Below are 19,754 nucleotides of genomic sequence, written 5' to 3' on the forward strand. Positions count from 1 at the left end.
CCGTCTGTCCCAACCACCACGACAACCCCCTTCCCCCCTACTCTTACCTGCAGCCCACGCAGGTCACAGCCATTAGATCCTTCCCCTGAAGCACTGCTTCCCTCCTGCCGCACTCAGGGCTCCCTCCTGCCTTCCATGCCCAGGACAGGGTCTCCCGGCCTCCCCAGGTCTCTGGAGCAGAGGTTGTGCCTTCCTCATGCGGTCAGGCTCAGGCTGGGAAGGAGCGGCCCAGAGGCGGGGGGAGGCACGGGTGCGGGGCTGCCTCTTCCCCGGTAGTGGACGCTGAAGCCTGTCCACCTGAATTGGAGGCGGGGCGGGGCAGTCGACTGACCGCCAGGCAGGGGAGCAGGGCGCGGGCTCAGAGGGAGGGAGTGGGAGGCCGAGGAAGGACAAGGTGCTTGTGGCGATGAGTATCAGAAGGCAGAGCGGAGCTGCTCGAGCGAGGCTGGCTCTGTGGAGGTGAGGATCTGCAGGTGGGCCTGGCCTCTCTGTGGGATGGTGCCCAGGGCAGGAGGAAGAGAAACACCTGTTTAGAGAGAGGGGGAGGGTCTGGGCCAGTTGTGTGCGGACTCTGCCATGGAGGCAGGGGGAACCAGGGCGGGGCCGTCTGTGTAATTCTAATGTCATTTGCTAATGGTGGGTGCCCGCAGCCGGGGAGCAAGAGGGGAGGAGATGGGACCACCCGGCCAGAGAGAGGAGGGGTCGAAGGCCCCCTTGGAGGAAGGGCCCAGCGCACAGGGCCTGCAAGGAGTTGGCCCCTTCCCCACCCACAGCTGGGCAGTGCCCACTGAGATCATCCTCCCTACTTCACAGACAGAGACACAAAGGCCAGACAGCTTGAGGTTAAGGAGCTCGGCCAAGCCCACACCACAGTACAGGGTGGGGGCCGGGATTTGACCCAGGTCCACAGGGTGCCCACTCTCTAGGCAGCACCTGCACAGAACAGGGCAGTGCCATAGGGAGGGGCTGCGCGCTGGGCAGGAATGCATCTTCGGCTAGAAAGAGTCTAGAAGGAAGATCAGAAGTGGCGAGACTGCACAATTAAGAAGTGCTAAGAAGTCACACTGGACAGACCTGGTCTTGGTAGCCAAGCGCTGAAGTCACCCCTGCAGCCGTCCTCCGCTTTGGCGCCTCTTCCCAGCGTCCCTGCCCCCCTCCTTTGGCCCTCCTGGAAAGGACACTTTGCGTTTTCTGTTGCCCTTGCCTATACAGCACAAACATGCTCATTTAAGAAGAAGTGGAACGTGGGAGGCAGCAGACAACTGTGTTCATCTGAAAGGAGGAGGCCCCACTCCCGTGCAGGCGCTGCCCCTGGGGGTGAAATTCCCAAGCTTGTTGGGGATTCTCCCGCCTGGCGTTGCCGCTCTGAATGCCAGCACCTAACCCCCTAATGTCCCTACTGCAGCCCTCCCAGCATCCCCCCTGCAACCTCCCAGCAACTCCCTGTACCCCTCCTAGGATCGCTCCTGCATCCCCCATTATCCCCCCCTTCACCCCTCGCGGCATCCCCCATTATCCCCCCCTTCACCCCTCGCGGCATCCCCCATGCACCCCCCAGCATCCCCCCTGCAGCCCCCCCAGCATCTCCCCTGCACCCCCAGCATCCCCCCTGCAGCCCTTCCAGCATCCCCCTGCACCTCTCCCAGGATCTCCCCTGCAACCCCCATTATCCCCCCTGCACCCCTCGCAGTATCCCCCCTGCACCCCCCAGCATCCCCCCATGCACCCCCGGCATCCCCCCTGCACCCCTCCAGCATTCCCCTTGCACCCTACCAGTATTCCCCCGCATCCCGGCCTCCAAGCCTCCCGCCCACCTTGCGGTCCCCGCCTTGGCGTCTAGGTGGCACCAGAATCCCGCGCGGACTCCTCCCGCTGGGAGCTGCACTCGCTTGCCCGTGGTTGTCCAGCTCAGTCAGTCCCTCTAGACGCTCAGCCCAACCGGCCGCACAGTTTTCAGGGGTCAGTTCCTCCAAGTACAAGGGGCGGTGGCTTCTCTGGAGCTGCAAACTTGTCACTGCTATTTCCTTTCGGTCTTCTACTTCCTATCGTTCCTGGCCTCCTCTTGGGGAGAGGTAGAGCCCTCTCCTTTCCGCCTCAGGGACAACCCAAAGCAAGTACTGCATGTGCCCTTTTTAAAGTTTTAAATAATTTTAGCAAAAAGGATATTAACATTAAATCAATTTTTAAACTTTTTGAAAAAATTATCAAAACTACATGCACATGATTCAAAACAATAGGCTCCTGCTGGGCCCTTTCAGATAATTCAAATTGTCACCAGGTTGGAGTGCAGTGGTTCGATCACGGCTCACTGCAGCCTCGACCTCCCGGGCTCAGCTGATCCTCCACCTCAGCCTCCTGAGTAGCTGGGAACACAAGCGCGAGCAACCACGCCCGGCTAATTAAAAATTTTTTTTTTTCTAGAGATGGGGTCTTGCTGTGTTGCCCAGGCTGGTCTTGAATTCCTGGGCTCAAGCAATCCTCCCGCCTCAGCCTCCCAAAGCACTGTGCTCCTTTTTGACGCAGCTTTGAACTGTAGCTGGTTAACAAAATGAGAATCAGTTCTTCATTCCTTCATTGTGGAAGTCTTTATTGTGAGACTCTGGGGACGGAGAGGAATTAGACAAGGGCCTCTAAGCTGAGCTCACATCCCAGCCGGTCAGTCAGATAAACGCATGGGTACCGAGTACTGCTAGGTCCCAGGAAGAAAGAGAGAGCAGCTTTCGGGATGGGGACGATGGGGAGGTGTCCGAGGTCAAGAGAAAGCGGCACGAGCAGACCCCTGTGTGCCGTCCTGTGGGCGCGGGGCGGCAGGGGAGGCGCACACCTGCCCCTTTGTGCAGCCTCCCCCCTCCCGCAAAGTTAAAGAGCAGGAAAGTCAGGATTCCTCGCTCGGCCCTGCCCTGCCGGCTGCTCCGCGCTCCGCTCCTCCCTGCGAGCGTGTGTGTGTGTGTCGGGGGTCCCTCCCCTCCTGGCTCTGGGGTCGGGCGCGCACCCCACCCCGTAGCGCGGCCCCTCCCTGGCGAGCGCAACCCCATCCAGCGGGAGCGCCGAGCCGCGGCCGCGGGGAAGCATTAAGTTTATTCGCCTCAAAGTGACGCAAAAATTCTTCAAGAGCTCTTTGGCGGCGGCTATCTAGAGATCAGACCATGTGAGGGCCCGCGGGTACAAATACGGCCGCGCCGGCGCCCCTCCGCACAGCCAGCGCCGCCGGGTGCCTCGAGGGCGCGAGGCCCGCCCGCCTACCCAGCCCGGGACCAGCCTCCCCGCGCAGCCTGGCAGGTGGGTCCGCTTTTCCTCTCCGCCTCGAACTCACGTTTCTTTCCAGACCTTCTTCCCCGCCTCGGGGAGGGGGATAGAACCGCTGCGCCCCACCGCCCTGCGAGGAGGCGAGGAGGTGCATGCGCCCCAGCGGTGGGCGCCGGATCCTGCCCCTGCGCCCTCCACGCTCAGCAAGAGCCAGAGCTGAAGCTGACCGGCCAGAGTGGGAGACGAGGAACGTGGAGTGCTCGAAGTGGGCGGGCGTAGGGGGCTCCTTTGTCTATTGTTGCAGGGGCTTTGCAACCTCTTGAGGACCCGTGAAAGACCCCTTAAAGAGGGTCTTGAGCAAAGTGCTGTCCTGCGCTTTGGGAAGAGTTGCTTGCTTTCGTTTCAACCCATGGTTTATGTTTGATCTTTACTTTGCTGTCATCGCGTGCAGGTGTCTTTATGCAAAGGGAGAGTTCTGGTTGACACAAATGCCCAGACAGCTAGAGAAATCTCTGAGTGGCGCCTAAGTGGGCCGAGTCTCCGTGCGCTTGGGTGGTTTCACTGTCAGAGCTGAGGCGCTCTCAGACACCTCACAGGCCATTCAGAATGTATGTGAAACTCCAACTCCAACGACTGTGCTACGTGGTTGAAGGATATAACCATCATTTGCTTGAAAATTGTGCGCATTCAAACTTGTTCTTGAAAAAAAGCTCTCTGGAGCTCAAGAGTGGATTTGGGTCTTGGGCTAAGGAGCAGATTTTCTTCTGAACTGGGGCTTTTGCATATTGAATTGTTCCTTTTCCATTTGGGACTCTGAAGAATTTGAGAGGGGTAGAATTTCTGAATCAGACATTACAAGGACTTTGTGTATGTATTTTTACCATCAGTTTTGTCCAGAAAAGTGAACCAGGTCAATGGATTATTTATGAGCCTGCTAGCTAACTCTCATCATAGGAAGACGAGAGCAAATATTTAATGTGTTTTGCCTTCAGTTACATAGGAAAAATGTCTAAGAAGGTGACATTGGGACTTGTGTTTAATGAAACAGAGAACTGTGGGCAGCGTCAGTGTTGGGTTTTTAGGAGCGTAGGGAGCACACAGCTTTGACTCTTTGTCCCATTACTTGCTTCTGTGTGAAGCCACTGAGGCCCCAGGGTTCGGGTTTTCCTGCCACGCACTCTGGGGTGGCAGTGACCGTTCCAACATGGATGAGTGAGAAGCAGGTTCTTATGAGGTTTGTGCAAATTGAGCAAGCCACTTGGGGCATGGGTTTTTCCTCTTTTCTTTCTTTCTTTCTTTTTCCCACTAAAGAACAGATTGAAAGTGCTTCACAATTAATCAAAAGTCCCCTCAACACTCTGGTGATCCATCTAAGACCTCTCAGAGATATAACCACCAGCACAGATATTCAAACCCATTTTTTTCAATCTCCTTGTTTAAGAAATATATATATACTAGGAGTGGGATGGGGGAATAATGTTGATGTTTTAATGGAATCTGAAAGACCTCAGAAATTCCTCTCGGGGGATGTTTAGAGTCGTCTGAGCATTTTGATGAAACTTGGAGAGGCATGTTGAAGAGTTTCGCAAATAGGTGAGGTGCCTGAGGAATGGGGATGCTTGGCTGGAGGGGGGTTAGGAGCATGGATCAGTCTGTTTCTTACAGCAGGTGCTTGCTTCCCAAACACCCTGGATGTCCGCTGCCAAACAGAAACACAGGTAACTCCAGACATTAAGCCAATACGTGGCAGCTCCTTCTTCCTACTTGTGGAATGAATGGTATAATTGGAGAGAATATAGAAGGCAGGGCTTCCTGAAGAAGCTTAATTTTAATTTGGCTTCATGAATCAACAGGATATGGTCATGACTTGACTTTTTCCAAAGATGTCTGGACAGCCAGAGCAAAAATTATACAGTCACTTTTGGTTGTTGTTGAGAAGGTAACTCAGACCTTAGTTATTCCCAGTAATATATCAGCTCCTCGTGGTCCTCAGCTCTAAATGAGGGGCTGTGGAGAGGACTGCCTAACACGATGTCCGAGTCCCCTCCAACTCACTCTGCAACCATGACCCTAACCTCTCCACTTTAAGAAAACATGAGTTGAAATGATGGTGCAAAAATGCCGGAGGGCTGGTACTCTCTACCCAGATATCACCTTCAAATCAGGGTCTCCTGGGGATCCCCTCGGGTTTCACTCTAAGGCAGAGGCTTTGCACACTCTGACACATGTAAGTAAGTTAACCCCTGCACCTTAACCACAGCCAACCAACAGGGGCCCAATAACCCGACTCCCCAGCTGCCCAAATGCCCTTTGCAAGATGCCCAGGGTGTGGTGCGGTAGAAATAGCCCCCAGGCAGCACAAATTTGGGCTGCACCGATTTTCCTGTCCAGTCCCTGGGCTATTAACAGCCACCTCCACTCCCCTGATGTTTGCGGTGTTCCATGGAACATACGTGGGTGTGGAGCGAAACATCTCATAAAAGCGCCTGTTTCTCTACACTTGGGACAAGTAAGGCAGACTCCCTTGCTCTTACAGGGAATCTGTTTCTGGGCTTAACCAGGCAAAATGACATTCCAAGGGAAGAAAACTCCCATCTTTCTAGGAGGGACCCAGGGGAAAACAGATGAAACTAGCCTTTCACAGAAACCTGGCATCAATGATCTTCCCTGAGCAGAAAGGCAAATTGCTCTTCCAGGTGGGCACGGGCTCCACCATCGGTCTGCACAGCCCCGTACTTCCAGGTGGAGCTCACGGTGCTGACTTTGGTTCACATTCAGAAATGTTGCTCTGTGAGAAACGTCTCTGCAGGGGCTGCTCCCTTCAGCCTGACTTTTGTTCGCTCTGGGTGACTGGGAAGACGAATGCTCATTTACTGAATGTCAACAACGCGCTTTTAAATGGGAGCAAGTGTTTTCCCAGCCCTGTGTCTAATGAGGTGACAAAATGAGTAGCGATAAAGTGGATGTGAGGCAGTCTGACTGCCTTATTATTATTTCCATCTTCCCTTTGGCCCCTCTGGAACCTGGCAGCAGCTCCCCAGCTTCCATCCCAACCCTGAACCAAGGGGATTTGTTAATGGGATTTAAGCCACAGGCTCTTTAGCACCCAGGACTGGATGGACCTCCATTAATCCCAGAAGCCCCTGGGCTGCAAAAGGAGAGACGCACCCCAGTGATGTGGAGACAGAGAGGCAATGTCCCAGGGTCTTCAGGTACTGACGAGTGACAGACAGCAAGGGGAGGGTCTCCTGGGATGCTGATGTCCAGTTCTTCAGGTCATTCTTTGAGGTAGGGAGGGAAGAGGTGACAGGACGGGTTATGACGAGACCAGGTGGTGATCTGGGCGAGCACTTCTCAGCCAAGCTGGGGACACAGCGAACCCATTGTGTGCTTTGGGAGAGCCCAGAGCCCCAGGCTGGGTGGGCAGCTAGCAGGAGGGGGCAAGTACGTGGGCCTTTGCCATCTTGGGTTTTGGTGTGACCTTTCTGTGTGTATACAGGAAAAAAGAGCATTTCATTTCCTTTGTTACTGAACTGTTGAATAAAATAAGCTGATTTGTTTTCTCTAAGGGAACTTTTTCCTCTAAGGGGCCAAGAATTAGTGAGTGGGAGACCTGGAAGGACCAGGGAGGGGTTCTGCTCCCCGTAGCTCTGTGCATGGCTGGCTCTAGCTCACCCCCGGCTCTTGAGGACAAAGCCAGGCCTAGAACTTGAGTCTCTTCTACTTTCGCTCTCTTCTCTTCCCTCCGTAATGATGGGCATGTCTTCTTTAAAAGGCGAACCAAATTAGCTGGCCCTTTCTCTTGTTTCAGAGTTGGGGAGCTGGGCCGAAGGAACAGGGAGGGAAGAGCCTGGAGGGGAGAGGGGAGGTAAGCTGTTCTGGTCAGCAGGGAGCTTTGGCTGACTGGAAGTTTCCCAGCACTGGCTGAGGGCTAGAATGATTTTTTCTTTTGAAAATTTTCAACTGAAAAATCAGAGATATCGTCCATTTTCACCAGTTAACATTTTGCCAATTTGTGTATGAAGTCACTCTAATTATGCATATATCTAATTTTTTCATATGCAGTATATATATGATTTGATATATTATGTGTAATATATAAGATCATTAATATAATTATGCCATTTATGTATCTGTATGTATACATACAGATATATATACATACTATATATACACATATGTACATACAGATACAGATATATATATACATATATACATATGTACATACAGATACATACAGTGTATATATGTGTCTGTATACACATGTGTATATATAAACTATATGTATCTGTATGTATACCTACAGATATATATAGTGTGTATATATATACCTGTAGGTATACCTACAGGTATATATATACTATATATATAGGTTCAACTAATATATAGAGTTGAACCTTTGAGAGTTTGCAGACTTCCAGATACTTCTTCCTTAAATACTTCAACACAGATTTCCAACAAACAAGGACCTTCTTGTACGTAACCACAGCGCCATTTTCATGCTGGGGAAACTGGAGATAGATACAATACTATTATCACACATACAGCTCATATTCCCATTTCCCCCGCTGTCTCAGTGATGTCCTTTTTAGCATACAGTGTTACTCTGTGAGACTGTAAACTAGGGGTCAGAAAGTTTTTCTTGCTCTCATCTCAGTGCATATCTGAGAACTAGACTGGTGCAATGATGTGTAAGGATGAACTGATTTTTCATGAGTGTCTCCAACTGTGTGACTCACACTAAAGCACATCTCAGAAATTGTTGACCTAAGAGTATAGGCACCTTTGAGCAGCAACAGCCAAACTCCAAACACCTTGTGGCTGAAGAGGTGGTCGCACGTGTCCTCCGCGCCCCGTCTCCACCTGGATGCACCCGTCTCCTCCAGCAGCCTCACCTCACCTGACCTCACCTCTCCTTCTCCCCTCCATGCCCCACCCACAGAAATGGGCCGGTTTCCCCTCTCTTTTCTCTTCTCCACTCCCATTTTATTTTGTAGTTCCACCTCAAACCCCGTTTTCCCCACTTCCCTCTTCCACCTTGCTCAGCAGCCACAGGTGAATCCACCCTTATTTCATAGCACCCTCTCCCTGGGGTTGTTTTTTCCTCTCTTCTCTCTGTTTTGGGTCCCTTTGTGGACCCAATCATGTCTGTTTTACACAAAGGTAATCTTAGTAACATACCTGTATAAAGGAAAAGAAAAGCTGTGTGTGGACATGTTCCCATGTGTTCTATCTCGATTTTTACTTATTGCATAAATTGTATTTATCACAACAGTAAAGGAGTGTTTGGAAGGTGAAGTGACACTCCTAATCCTGCTTAATCTAACACATCATCTGTTTTGAGTTTCTCAAGTCTCTTTCCCAGCCTCGTCCACATTTAAATATACTATGGTAACAGAGTAAAAGCAGTTTTGTTTTCTGCAAAAAGTTGTAAGTTGTGAAATTATGTGTCACAAGCAATTCATGTCACCAACTTCTTCCTCTTCCTCCTCTTCCTCTTCTTCTTCCTCTTCTTCTTCTTCTTCTTCTTCTTTCTTCTTCTTCTTCTTCTTCTTCTTCTTCTTCTTCTTCTTCTTCTTCTTCTTCTTCTTCTTCTTCTTCTTCTTCCTTCTTCTTCTTCTTCTTCTTCTTCTTTTTTGAGATGGAGTTTCGCTCCTGTTGTCCAGGCTGGAGTGCAATGGCCCGATCTCAGCTCACCACAACCTCTGCCTCCTGGGTTCAAGCTATTCTCCTGCCTTAGCCTCTAAAAGGCTGGTATTAAAGGCATGCGCCACCATGCCTGGCTAATTTTTGTATTTTTCGTAGAGACAGGGTTTCTCCATGTTGATCAGGCTGGTCTCGAACTCCGACCTCAGGTGATCCGCCCACCTTGGCCTCCCAAAGTGCTGGGATTACAGGCATGTGACACTGCGCCCAGCCCATGTCATCAACTTCTAAGAACTTGGACCAGGCGCAGTGGCTCATGCCTGTAATCTCAGCACTTTGGGAGGCTGAGGCAGGAGGATTGCTGGAGTCCAGGAGTTCAAGACCAGCCTGGGCAACATAGCGAGACCTCATCTCTACTGTGTATTTTAAAATTGAACAACAAACAAAACTAAAGACCTCAAAAGTGCCTAAAAGACACCTCCGTGGAATCTGTACAAGGATCTCCCTGCTCCTTGTTCTTCTTTCCTTAAATTTAGTTTTCCTTAAGAACCAAAAAGAAGGTTAAAATAAAGAAAGAAAGAACTTCGAATCAGTCTCATTGTCAGCCCCCTCCCCACCCCTAAGCCGTCGTGTAGCACTTAACAACGCTGTGTTCTACAGCTTTCGTTTCAGATGTTTTAGTTTATCACATTTATTTCTGTGGGTTAGGAAATATATTCTAAGTTCCAAACCACCAGCTCACAGATGAACATCTGGAGCCCAGACCGCTGATGGGTGTGCCTGCCAGTACTTGTTTCAAAGTCTGAAAGCCTATCCCGGGCTCTTTAATCCTGGGCATGTCAGTCTCTTCCTGTCCATAGTTCATGAAAATGACTGTTAAGGCAGCCCTCCTCCTCTGCCCACAAGATGCACAGCCAATCTTCCCGATGGGTGAGTCAGGGAGGGACAGGGCCCCATAGAATAGAACCCTGATCCCATTTGACTTAACTCCAGGGAGGAGAGAAAGAGCAGCACCTCACATGGAGCTCAGATCTGTTGGCACCCTCGCCCAGTCAGGAAACCCAAAACAAGCCCTCCATGCTGAGAGCTGTACAGGGCGTGCTCCAGTCTGCAAGTATTTGGACTCAGGGACGTGTAGCCATAGCCCCTGCTTCCGGGGGCACACGAAGCAAATGTACATAAAAGGATAACTAATGATGCCTGGTAATCAATGGCGAGTGACAAATGAGAATCGAGTAGAAAGAGTGTATCTTGGGCTGGAGTGCTGAGAGGAGGTGGATAGAAGCTTATGCCAGGCCTTGGAGGGTGCAGGATAATTAGAGGAAGGGAAGCTACAGGTGGGGACGCACACGGCACTGTTGGTGCCTACCGGCCCCTGAATAACCTGCGGTATTTGTTAAAAACTGCAGATCCCTGAGTGCCCACGTGGATCTCTTGAATTAGAATCTCTGGGAGAGCAGCCCAGGAGTCTGTTTCCCAGGTGACCCCAAGCACTGATTGAGAGCAACAAGCATGACCCAGTGAGGCCCGTGCTGGGAGCCACAGATCACTTAAGTCCCAAGTCTTGTGGGCCTCAGTTTCCCTGACTAGGATGTGAAGTAGAAAGGCAGAATGGGTTGCGGATGTGTGGTGGTGATAGTGACATCAACTCACTGTCGTTTATTGATGCTTCCCTGTGCTAGACACTGAGATAAGCATGTGTCATACTTTAATTCCCACGACAGCCTTTAGGAAGTAGCGGTTTTAACAGTCTGCTTTTACACAGGAGGAAATGGAAGCTAAGAGAGGTTAAGTGACCTACTCAAAGTCACACAGCCAGTAAGTGGTGGACCAGGGATTCCAGTGCAGACCTGAAACAGAAAGGAGAGCTATGGGTTGTGAACAGAGGAACTAATGAAGGATGACTCTGGAAGGAAGTTAGTCTGGGCTTGGCTGTTTATATTCACTGGAGGAGGGCTGTTCACGTCTGCTATGCTAAATTCATTTCTTTCTAGTAAAGTCAAAATAAATAATCCAGTATCCTTTTGGCCAGCCTCTCGGGGGGACCTTGACCCCATCACAAGGGGCATATCCTCTAGATTTTATACTCTGTGTAGAGAGAAGCCCAGGGCTATCCTCTCCCAGGCAGGGAAAGTTCTGGACAGAAATTCTTTTTCTTTCTCATGATAACTGGCCCAAATGACCCTGAGGATTTTATCCTATTTAATTCCTCTCCAAAAAATTAAACCAGGCTGGGTGCGGTGGATCATGCCTGTAATCCCAGCACTTTGGGAGGCCAAGGCGGGAGGATTGCTCATAGGCCAGGAGTTCAAGACCAACCTGGGCAACATGGTGAAACCCATCTCTGAAAAAAATACAAAAAATTAGCTGGGTGTGGTGGCACACACCTGTAATCTCAGCTACTCGGGAGCCTGAGGTGGGAGGATTCCTTGAGCCCGGGAGGTTGAGGCTGCAGAGAGCCATGATCATGCCACTGCACTCCAGCCTGGATGACAGTGCAAGACTCTGTCTCTTAAAAAAACAACACACACACACACACACAAACACACACACAAAGAAACAGAAAAAACACTAAACTGTTTGACTCTGTCATATGAGGAATCCTTTGGATAAGGAGATGGCTGTGATAGTGGAGTTCATTTCTACCCTTTTTGTCCAAAAAAAAACAAGCAGATTTTCTCTATTCTCTTCATTTCTATCATGAAATCTCTTCAATTCATTGGAAAGGCAAGCCAGGAGTCCCTATGGCTTCCGACCTGTGCCCCCCTGACCCTGCACACTTCGGGAACACAGCAGTGCCTTCAGCAGATGCAAACGTGAGCCCCCATTTTACACTGCAGAGCCTGCAAGGAAGGATCAGCCAACAGCCAAGGTCCTGTGAGAGAAACTGTGCAATAGCAGCAAAGGAAGACTTAAAGCCTGGGGGCAGCTGTGGTGCAAAACATGTGAGCTATCTAAACACGCCGCGGCAAGCCAGCGGCAGCCTCCGTTCACCACGGGATGTGTAGCAGCACCAGCCTCTCCAGAAGCATCGTGTTTTTCCTAGCAGTTGGTCTTCTTTTTCAGATTTTAGGCTTGGCCTGTGGACTCCATGCAGGCAGGACTGTGCCTGCCTTGTTTCTTTTTTCTTTTTCTTTTTCTTTTTCTTTTTCTTTTTTTTTTTGAGACAGAGTCTCACTCTATCGCCCAGGCTGGAGCGCAGTTTGGCTGACTGTAACCTCTGCCTCCCAGGTTCAGGCGATTCTCATGCATCAGTCTTCTGAGTAGCTGGGATTACAGACATGCACCACCACGCCCGGCTCATTTTTTTGTATTTTTATTTTTATTTATTTATTTGAGACAGAGTTTCACTCTTGTCACTCAGGCTGAAGTGTAGTGGCTCGATCTCAGCTCACTGCAACCTCCGCTTCCTGGGTTCAGGCAATTCTCCTGCCTCAGCCTCACAAGTAGCTGAGATTACAGGCACCCGCCACCACACCCAGCTACTTTTTGTATTTTTAGTAGAGACAGGATTTCACCATGCTGGCCACGCTGGTCTCAAACTCCTGACCTCAGGTGATCCGCCCGCCTTGGCTTCCCGAAGTGCTGGGATTACAGGCGTGAGCCAGCTGGCCCGGCCTGCCTGCCTTGTTTCTGAGGAGCCGAGCACATGTGGGCCTACGCACATCTTTGCTGAGGGAGTGCTTCTCCATGAAGAAGGCCAGATTCCATGTTTACTGCTTCGGGCGGCACCAGCGTTCCATAATTCCCATCACTCTTGGGAGATGCCCTGGGAACTTCAGCCTCCCTCTGAATAGAGGATACGAACTGCCAGTTGGCTCTATGACCTGTAACTAATCCTATCTCAGCGTTAAACCCACAGTTCATTTGTTTTTGTTTGTTTTGAAAAAGAAAGTTGAGTTTCCTGAGAAATGAACTCACTTTGATCTTGACACATGAAGTCAAAGTTCAACATTTCTGTAGTGTCTTTCTGCTTAGAAGGCACTGATAGGCATCAAGTAGATGGAGCGTCACAGGCATTTCCAAAGGGCTGGGTGTTTATGACCAATCGGGATAATTACATGCTTGTTCAGGTACAGGTTGCTCCTGGCTATAGAGACAAAGTGCGTGGAAAGAGGAATGGAGATTTGATCAGAAGTTTAAATAGAAACAGTCCTTTTTTACTTGGAGTCAGGGATTGGGGGAATGGAGTGCATTAGCTTCAGGAGAGTTCAGAGAAAGTCAACCACTCCCATTGGCTGGTCAACTGCACCCCTCATGTGCAGAGACCTAGGGGGACGAGGCTCCTGTCTGCCAGCTGTCATTCCACAGCAGAGGTGGGGTCCACGGCACCACCCTCAGCCTGTCACCAGCTCAGCCTGGAACAACAGCACACATCCAAGATGCAAAGGAAGGCTTCCTTCTGGGGCTTTTTCTGGACATGGAGAAACTCAAAGACTGCCTGGAGAAGGTCACAGCTGTAATACTGACCTCGTTTGCAATCTTTCCACCCAGCAGGATAAAAATACCTTTTAAAAAAAGAAAGCTTAGAAGAGGGCATTCTCAGAAACCAACCTTCTTAACAACTCACACTTCTCTATTCCTGGGCCAGCTTGTTTTCAGCCATTGTTATGTGCAAGTCTTGATAGAAAAAGCCAGCCAGGGCTCTGCAGAATCAGAAAAAATAGGAAGAGAGTCTGGGGCTCCACAGGCAGGAGCTTGCTGGCAGAAAGGGCCCCGGGCACATGGCATCTGCTCCTGGCAGACCCGATTAGTCACCGAGAGGAGTTTTCCTCTACCTGGCAGAGGCAGAGGAGTAAGTTAAGAAAAGGAGATGTGTGTCTCCTCTGAGCGGCTGTAACTTTGTGTTTGCACCCCAGATTCTATGATGAGGGGTGGGGGCTCAGTAGGAGAACCCCAGAAAGCACAGCTGGATAGAGAGAGACAGCCTGTGGAGAGAGGCTGCCCGGTCATGAGTTGTCTGAGGGATGCTCTGGGTTTTCTTGCACTGGGGCCATTTCAGCCTGTTGATGTAAAATTTTTTAATTAAAAAAATTAAAAAGGACTAGGGGATATTTCAGGAAACAAGATCTCTGTAATGGCTCAGAACACAAATAGAAACAGCGTATTACTCTTCCAGGAGCTGCTCACCATAGTTGCCAGGATTTCAGGACTGGATGCCTTCGGGGCTGAACCCCTGAGGACTCCTGAGAACACACGTTGCCCTCAAAAATCTACCTACCTGCACACATTTTCTCCCCTCTCTGCAGGACGCCTCAAGGGAGAAAGTAAACAAAATCCAGAACAAATCATTTGGCCCCTGAGGCAGGAGGGTAACTGCTCACTGCTGCTGCTAAATGTCTATTTCCTCTCCCCAAAGTATTGCTTCTGAGATGGACCGCATTTCCCTTCCGTAGACCCTCTGGGCCTGGGTAGAGAGGCCAGGGAACGCTTGGGTGATGCAATTGGAGCTTCTATTTAAGTGAGAGGAAAGTGGCAGTATAGAAAATAGAAGAGGTTCTTGCAGAAAATTGTGGGGCCAGGCCAGGCATGGTGTCTCACACCTGTGATCTCAGCTGTTTGGGAGGCCAAGGCGGGTGGATCATGTTAGGTCAGGAGTTCAAGACCATCCTGGCCAACATAGTGAAACCCCATCTCTACTAAAAATATAAAAATTAGCCGGGCATGGTGGAGCACGCCTGTAGTCCCAGCTACTCGGAGGCTGAGGCACGAGAATCGCTTGAACCCGGGAGGCAGAGGTTGCAGTGAGCCAAAATTGTGCCACTGCACACCAGCCTGGGTGACAGAGCAAGACTGTTTCAAAAACAAACAAAAAAACAAAAAAAAAAAACTGTGGGGCCAGTGGGAGGAAGAGCAAGGGAAGGAGCAGCTCTGTCAACTCGGTGCCCTCCAGCCGCACAGGGAAAAGCTCTTCTTCCCTGCCATTTGGCCTTCAAGTTCGTCAGTTGTTTAACGTACAAAACATGTCATTGATATAGGCCGGAGGGAAGTACAGAGGCCTTCTTAAACAACACAACCATTGACTACCAAGTTCAGGTTTAATTTAGCTGAATATTTAAATATGTTGACATCTCATCATGTAATAAAATAAGAATATCCCTTGGCCTGGTAAACGGTTACCTATGGTGGGTGAGAGAATGTGTGGTTAGTTTAAAAGCCTACCAAGCCTAGTTGAGGGCCCAAGGGAGGGGGAAGTGGGGGGAGGCCAAGGCCAGGCAGTAGCATAAATGGTGAGCAGGGTGAGGTTATGGAGATCGCTCTTGACAGAATTCATATCCTTCTGAGTGGTGTTTGCATTCTTGAGCCTGGGGTGGGTGGCGGAGGGCCCAACAAGTGCGGTACAGCCCAAGATGTCTACCTCCCCTTACACACACACAGCCCCTAGCTACATGGAGCTGATTTATCTCTTGTTGCTGTAGATATTTTTGGCAACAATCGATCCCTTTAAAATTTTTATTTTCCACTTTACAGAAAAAATGCAGCAAACGCCAAACCCTATTGACTGACATTGCCTGGTGTTCATGTCTAATCCTTGCTCATGTTTATAGCCATAGTCATTCTTGTGAAGCTACTATTTTGTGTCCTGATTTTTCACTTACTATGTTTTTGTCTTCACATGTGTAGGTAGCTAAGTTGCAGTCACCAAAAACCCCAAATAGGTAGGAGACATCCATGTGCCATTTCTATTAGCCAGTTCCTAGCCATCCTCCTAACTGTTGGATCTGGAGGGTTAGCCTCAGATCGTTGCAGTTATAAACAGTCCATCCCTGGCTATCTTTCCTAGAAGGGTCCAGTGTCATCTCAGCTAGGCAGAAACATATTTCAACTCCCAAACTGTTTCAAGAGTTTGAAAAGCTCAGGCCCAGAAGAAACAGAGTGAGCAGTTGAACAGTATTACAACTGCTGCTTACAACTTTATAACAGGCCATAGGTTTAAAGTCCAAAAGGGCTCAAATTTCTACCCCATGTTTGACGACTCAGACCTCAAGCCAGAGCTGAGCTGACTTCCCTGCGCCCAGGCCACGGCGGTGAAATGAAGGCACAGCAGCCCCGGCCGGGCCCTCCCAGTGGAGGCACAGGGGGACGGCGACACCAACCACCCCAGCATCAGTAACCTGCACACTCTTCTCCCTAGGTCTCCTGGAGGCAAGGCAACCTTGCTTGCCCTCTATTGCAGAATAACAAGGGGCTTAGCCACAGGAGTTGCTGGCAAGTGGAAAGAAGAACAAATGGTGAGCAGCAGTGCCGTTTAAGGACCAGTCGGGCTTGCAAATGCATCATGGGAACGCAGAAAGGCCATGTGCAGATAGACTGGACACAGCCGGAGGCAGCTCAAATCTGCCCCAACCTTCCTAGGGGCTAAAAGACGAGTGACAGAGTCTGTAGCTGATGAGCTGGGGTGCCTCACGAAGGGTGGCCTTTTTACCTCTGTCCTTTGCTTTTTTCCTTTTAAAATCATAGCTGTAGTTGATATAAAATATAACTTTGGGTGTGCAGCTTAAATGATGGTGAGGACTGTCCTGCCTGCTGAAAGGCAGAAACGCCTTTGCTTGTCATTGTTTCCCCAACATAGCATCCAAGACAAAGGGGGTGCTCTGTGACGCTTTGGAGCCTCTCTCACATTCTTCTGAGCTGCTGGCAAACCACAAGATGAGAGTCCAGTGGCTCAAAGGGAAGCGAGTGCTTTGCTCTCCAGTCCAGCCTGTGCAAACCTTGGTGATTTGCTGTCTATTTTTGTTGGTTTTATTGTTTCCTTTTGAAATTACTTGATTGTAATTTGATGCCCTGTATAGGTTGAGAAATTTAGTTGAATTTATGGACTGCCATGTAGCAAATAGGATGTCTCACATTTAACAGATGCATTTGTAATCCCGTTAACTAATGTAGTTTAAGATGTATGATGAGTTAATACCAAAGACGAGTAAAATGTCTAACTTTTTTCTCCTTCCTCTGTGTGTCTTTCCAACAGAGTCAATCCCGACGTGTCAATCCCGATGATAGAGAGCTCGGAGGTGATCCACAAATCCAAGCACCCAGATATCAATTGGGATCCTTGGCAGATGGACATCAGTGTTATTTACTAACCAGCAGGATGGAGACCACACCCTTAAATTCTCAGAAGCAGCTATCCGCGTGTGAGGATGGAGAAGATTGTCAGGAAAACGGAGTTCTACAGAAGGTTGTTCCCACCCCAGGGGACAAAGTGGAGTCCGGGCAAATATCCAATGGGTACTCAGCAGTTCCAAGTCCTGGTGCGGGAGATGACACACGGCACTCTATCCCAGCGGCCACCACCACCCTAGTGGCTGAGCTTCATCAAGGGGAACGGGAGACGTGGGGCAAGAAGGTGGATTTCCTTCTCTCAGTGATTGGCTATGCTGTGGACCTGGGCAATGTCTGGCGCTTCCCCTACATATGTTACCAGAATGGAGGGGGTCAGTATCACAGGCTGTGAGTAGAGGCTGTGACCCAGGGTGGGCTGTGACCCAGAGTGGGCTGTGACTGGGTGGGCTGTGACCCGGGGTGGGCTGTGACCCGGGGTGGGCTGTGACCTGGGGTGGGCTGTGACCTGGGTGGGCTGTGACCTGGGGGGGGCTGTGACCTGGGATGGGCTGTGACCCGGGTGGGCTGTGACCCGGGTGGGCTGTGACCTGGGGTGGGCTGTGACCCGGGTGGGCTGTGACCTGGGGTGGGCTGTGACCTGGGGTGGACTGCGACCTGGGGTGGGCTGTGACCTGGGGTGGGCTGTCACCTGGCTGGGCTGTGACCTGGGATGGGCTGTAGGTCCTCTTGAGAGGCCAGAAGACAGATTATGTCTTTTCAGTCTTCACTGGCGTAAGACTAGGAACATGATGACTTAGACTTTCGAGCTGGTAGAAAAGTCAAATCTCGCCAGGCGTGGTGGCTCACACCTGTAATCCCAGCACTTTGGGAGGCTGAGGCAGGCGGATCACCTGAGGTCAGGAGTTCAAGACCAGACTGGCCAACATGGCAAAACCCCGTCTCCACTAAAAATATAAAAATTAGCTGGGTATGGTGGTGGGCGCCTGTAGTCCCAGCTACCTGGGAGGCTGAGGCAGGAGAATCACTTGAACCTGGGAGGTGGAGGTTGCAGTGAGCCGAGATGGTACCACTGCACTCCAGCCTAGGTGACAGAGCGAGACTCTGTCTCAAAAAAAAAAGAAAAAAAAAAAAGTCAAATCTCCAGCAAGCCAAAAGCTGAAGACGGCGTGTCTGAGGCTCTCCGGGTTGTGAAGCTGGGTGAAGCCCTCCCAAACCTGACCTCACAGATCTCCAGCATCATTAGCGCTCCATTTATTGAAGGGCCTTCTTCTCATCCTGCATTCTCCAGGCTCTGTCCTCCCCCAGCCAGAAGTGAGGGAATGGCCGTCAGCCCTGTGCTGAGTCCCTTCACTCCTGCTGGCAAGTTCTGCCGGGAAGAGTCCACGAGGGTAGGCCTGCGTAAGGGAAAATTTGGAGGTGGCTTCAGAGTCCCAGATGCTTCTGATCCTTTGGACCTGTGTGAGGTCAGAGAAGGGCATCAGCGTTAAGTCCTAAGTCTTAATTACCAGTCTGGGCAGAATTTAAGCTGGATTAGATTCACAGCATGACATTAATACCAACCTCAAACCACGCATGGCTGGCCCTCCTATCTCCTCCTGGGATGTTAGATTTTTGAGGCCCGAGGCCCTATCTTGTTCTTTGTACCCCTAAAGCCTCTCAAGTAGTTAACTTGTAGATTATAAAAAATAGTAGCTGACTGTAGGCATGAAGATGGGAACCTGGGGGAGAGCAGAGCAGTGGGGAAAAGTGAATGGGTTTGGGGCCTCTGGACTTGTTATCATCACAGGAAAATAACAAGAAGTGGGTGTCAGATGCATCAAGCTTGATTTTCATGGGAGCTCTGACAACAGATTTGGGAGGGCAGCTACAAAGAGGTTTGGGGATCATCCATTTGTGTCACCCTCACTTCTCCCGTGACCTAACACAGAGTGGCCTGGATTTACTCTCTTTTAAAGATTTCTGTCCATGTAGCTGCAAAGGTAGTTCCAGGGGGCCCCTGGGAAGCTCAGCGCTTCCTGCCTAGGAGGGGCAAAAGTCATAATCACCTTATCTCCTGCTCCAGAGGACTCACCTTTAGCCTGAGCATTATGTAAGGGGCTGGGTCACTGGTGACGTTTCCCCAACACTCATTCCCCAGCGTAAAGCTGATCAAGCAAACTCTTTGGAGGAAGGCCATCACGAGAACACGTGGTTTTATTCTCGAGCCAGGTTTACCCAGTGTGACTGTAAATTACATGGACCTTTCTGACTTGCACAGACCTCAGGTTTCTGGGTTCAGAGCATTTTACAGCAGGGAAAATTAGGGAAAATCACAGCTGATCCACCCTTTAGGCTAAAAACTCAGGCTGCAGGTTAGCATTCCCCAACTTGGTATTTTTAAATTCAGCCTCAGCCACAAGATCCAGGAGACACCAGCATCTCCAGTTAGGTAGCAGCTCTGTGCTTTCTTGTTCTGTGAAAAACTACCCTGTCCAGCCACTCCTGCAAACGGCGCTTGTCAGGGAGCATTCTGGCTCAATGGAATTATGGAAGTGTAGCCAAATATCAATAATCATGTGTCTGGAGCCATAGATAATACTGATGAACAAAGATACTGATTTGGTGACTCACAGAGAGTTGCAGCTGTTGCTACAGATTGTCACAGGTGATCTGTTCCAAGGGTCCCAGGTACTGGCTGCATCGGAATCACCTAGGGAGCTTGAACACAATTTTTGTGTTGTGCCCATGCTTGGAGATTCTGCTTCAGGAGGTCTGGGGTAGACCCAGGAATCTAGGTGACTATGATGTGTGGCTACATT

The 19,754-nt window shown here is 50.2% G+C and overlaps 1 protein-coding gene across 4 annotated transcripts in view; it reads left to right on the forward strand.

The window, feature by feature from the left end:
• Positions 1-387: 387 nt before the first annotated feature.
• Positions 388-19,754, forward strand: part of SLC6A4 (solute carrier family 6 member 4) — a 40,923-nt gene continuing 21,556 nt past the window's right edge. The window contains exons 1-3 of one of the 4 annotated variants that reach the window (XR_010152916.1): positions 388-459; positions 16,028-16,124; positions 16,862-17,327. Coding sequence is in view for 3 of the 4 variants with exons in the window: in XM_016932083.4 (XP_016787572.1) it covers positions 407-459; positions 16,028-16,124; positions 16,862-17,327 (616 nt within the window). In the remaining variant the exon portion in view is untranslated. Of the gene's footprint in view, positions 460-3,085; positions 3,280-16,027; positions 16,125-16,861; positions 17,328-19,754 lie in introns of those variants that run through there. The other 3 variants (XM_016932083.4, XM_001135066.7, XM_009432470.5) reach the window with 3 other exon arrangements.

Source organism: Pan troglodytes, chromosome 19, assembly GCF_028858775.2.
Source record: "Pan troglodytes isolate AG18354 chromosome 19, NHGRI_mPanTro3-v2.0_pri, whole genome shotgun sequence".
Classification (NCBI taxonomy): domain Eukaryota; kingdom Metazoa; phylum Chordata; class Mammalia; order Primates; family Hominidae; genus Pan; species Pan troglodytes.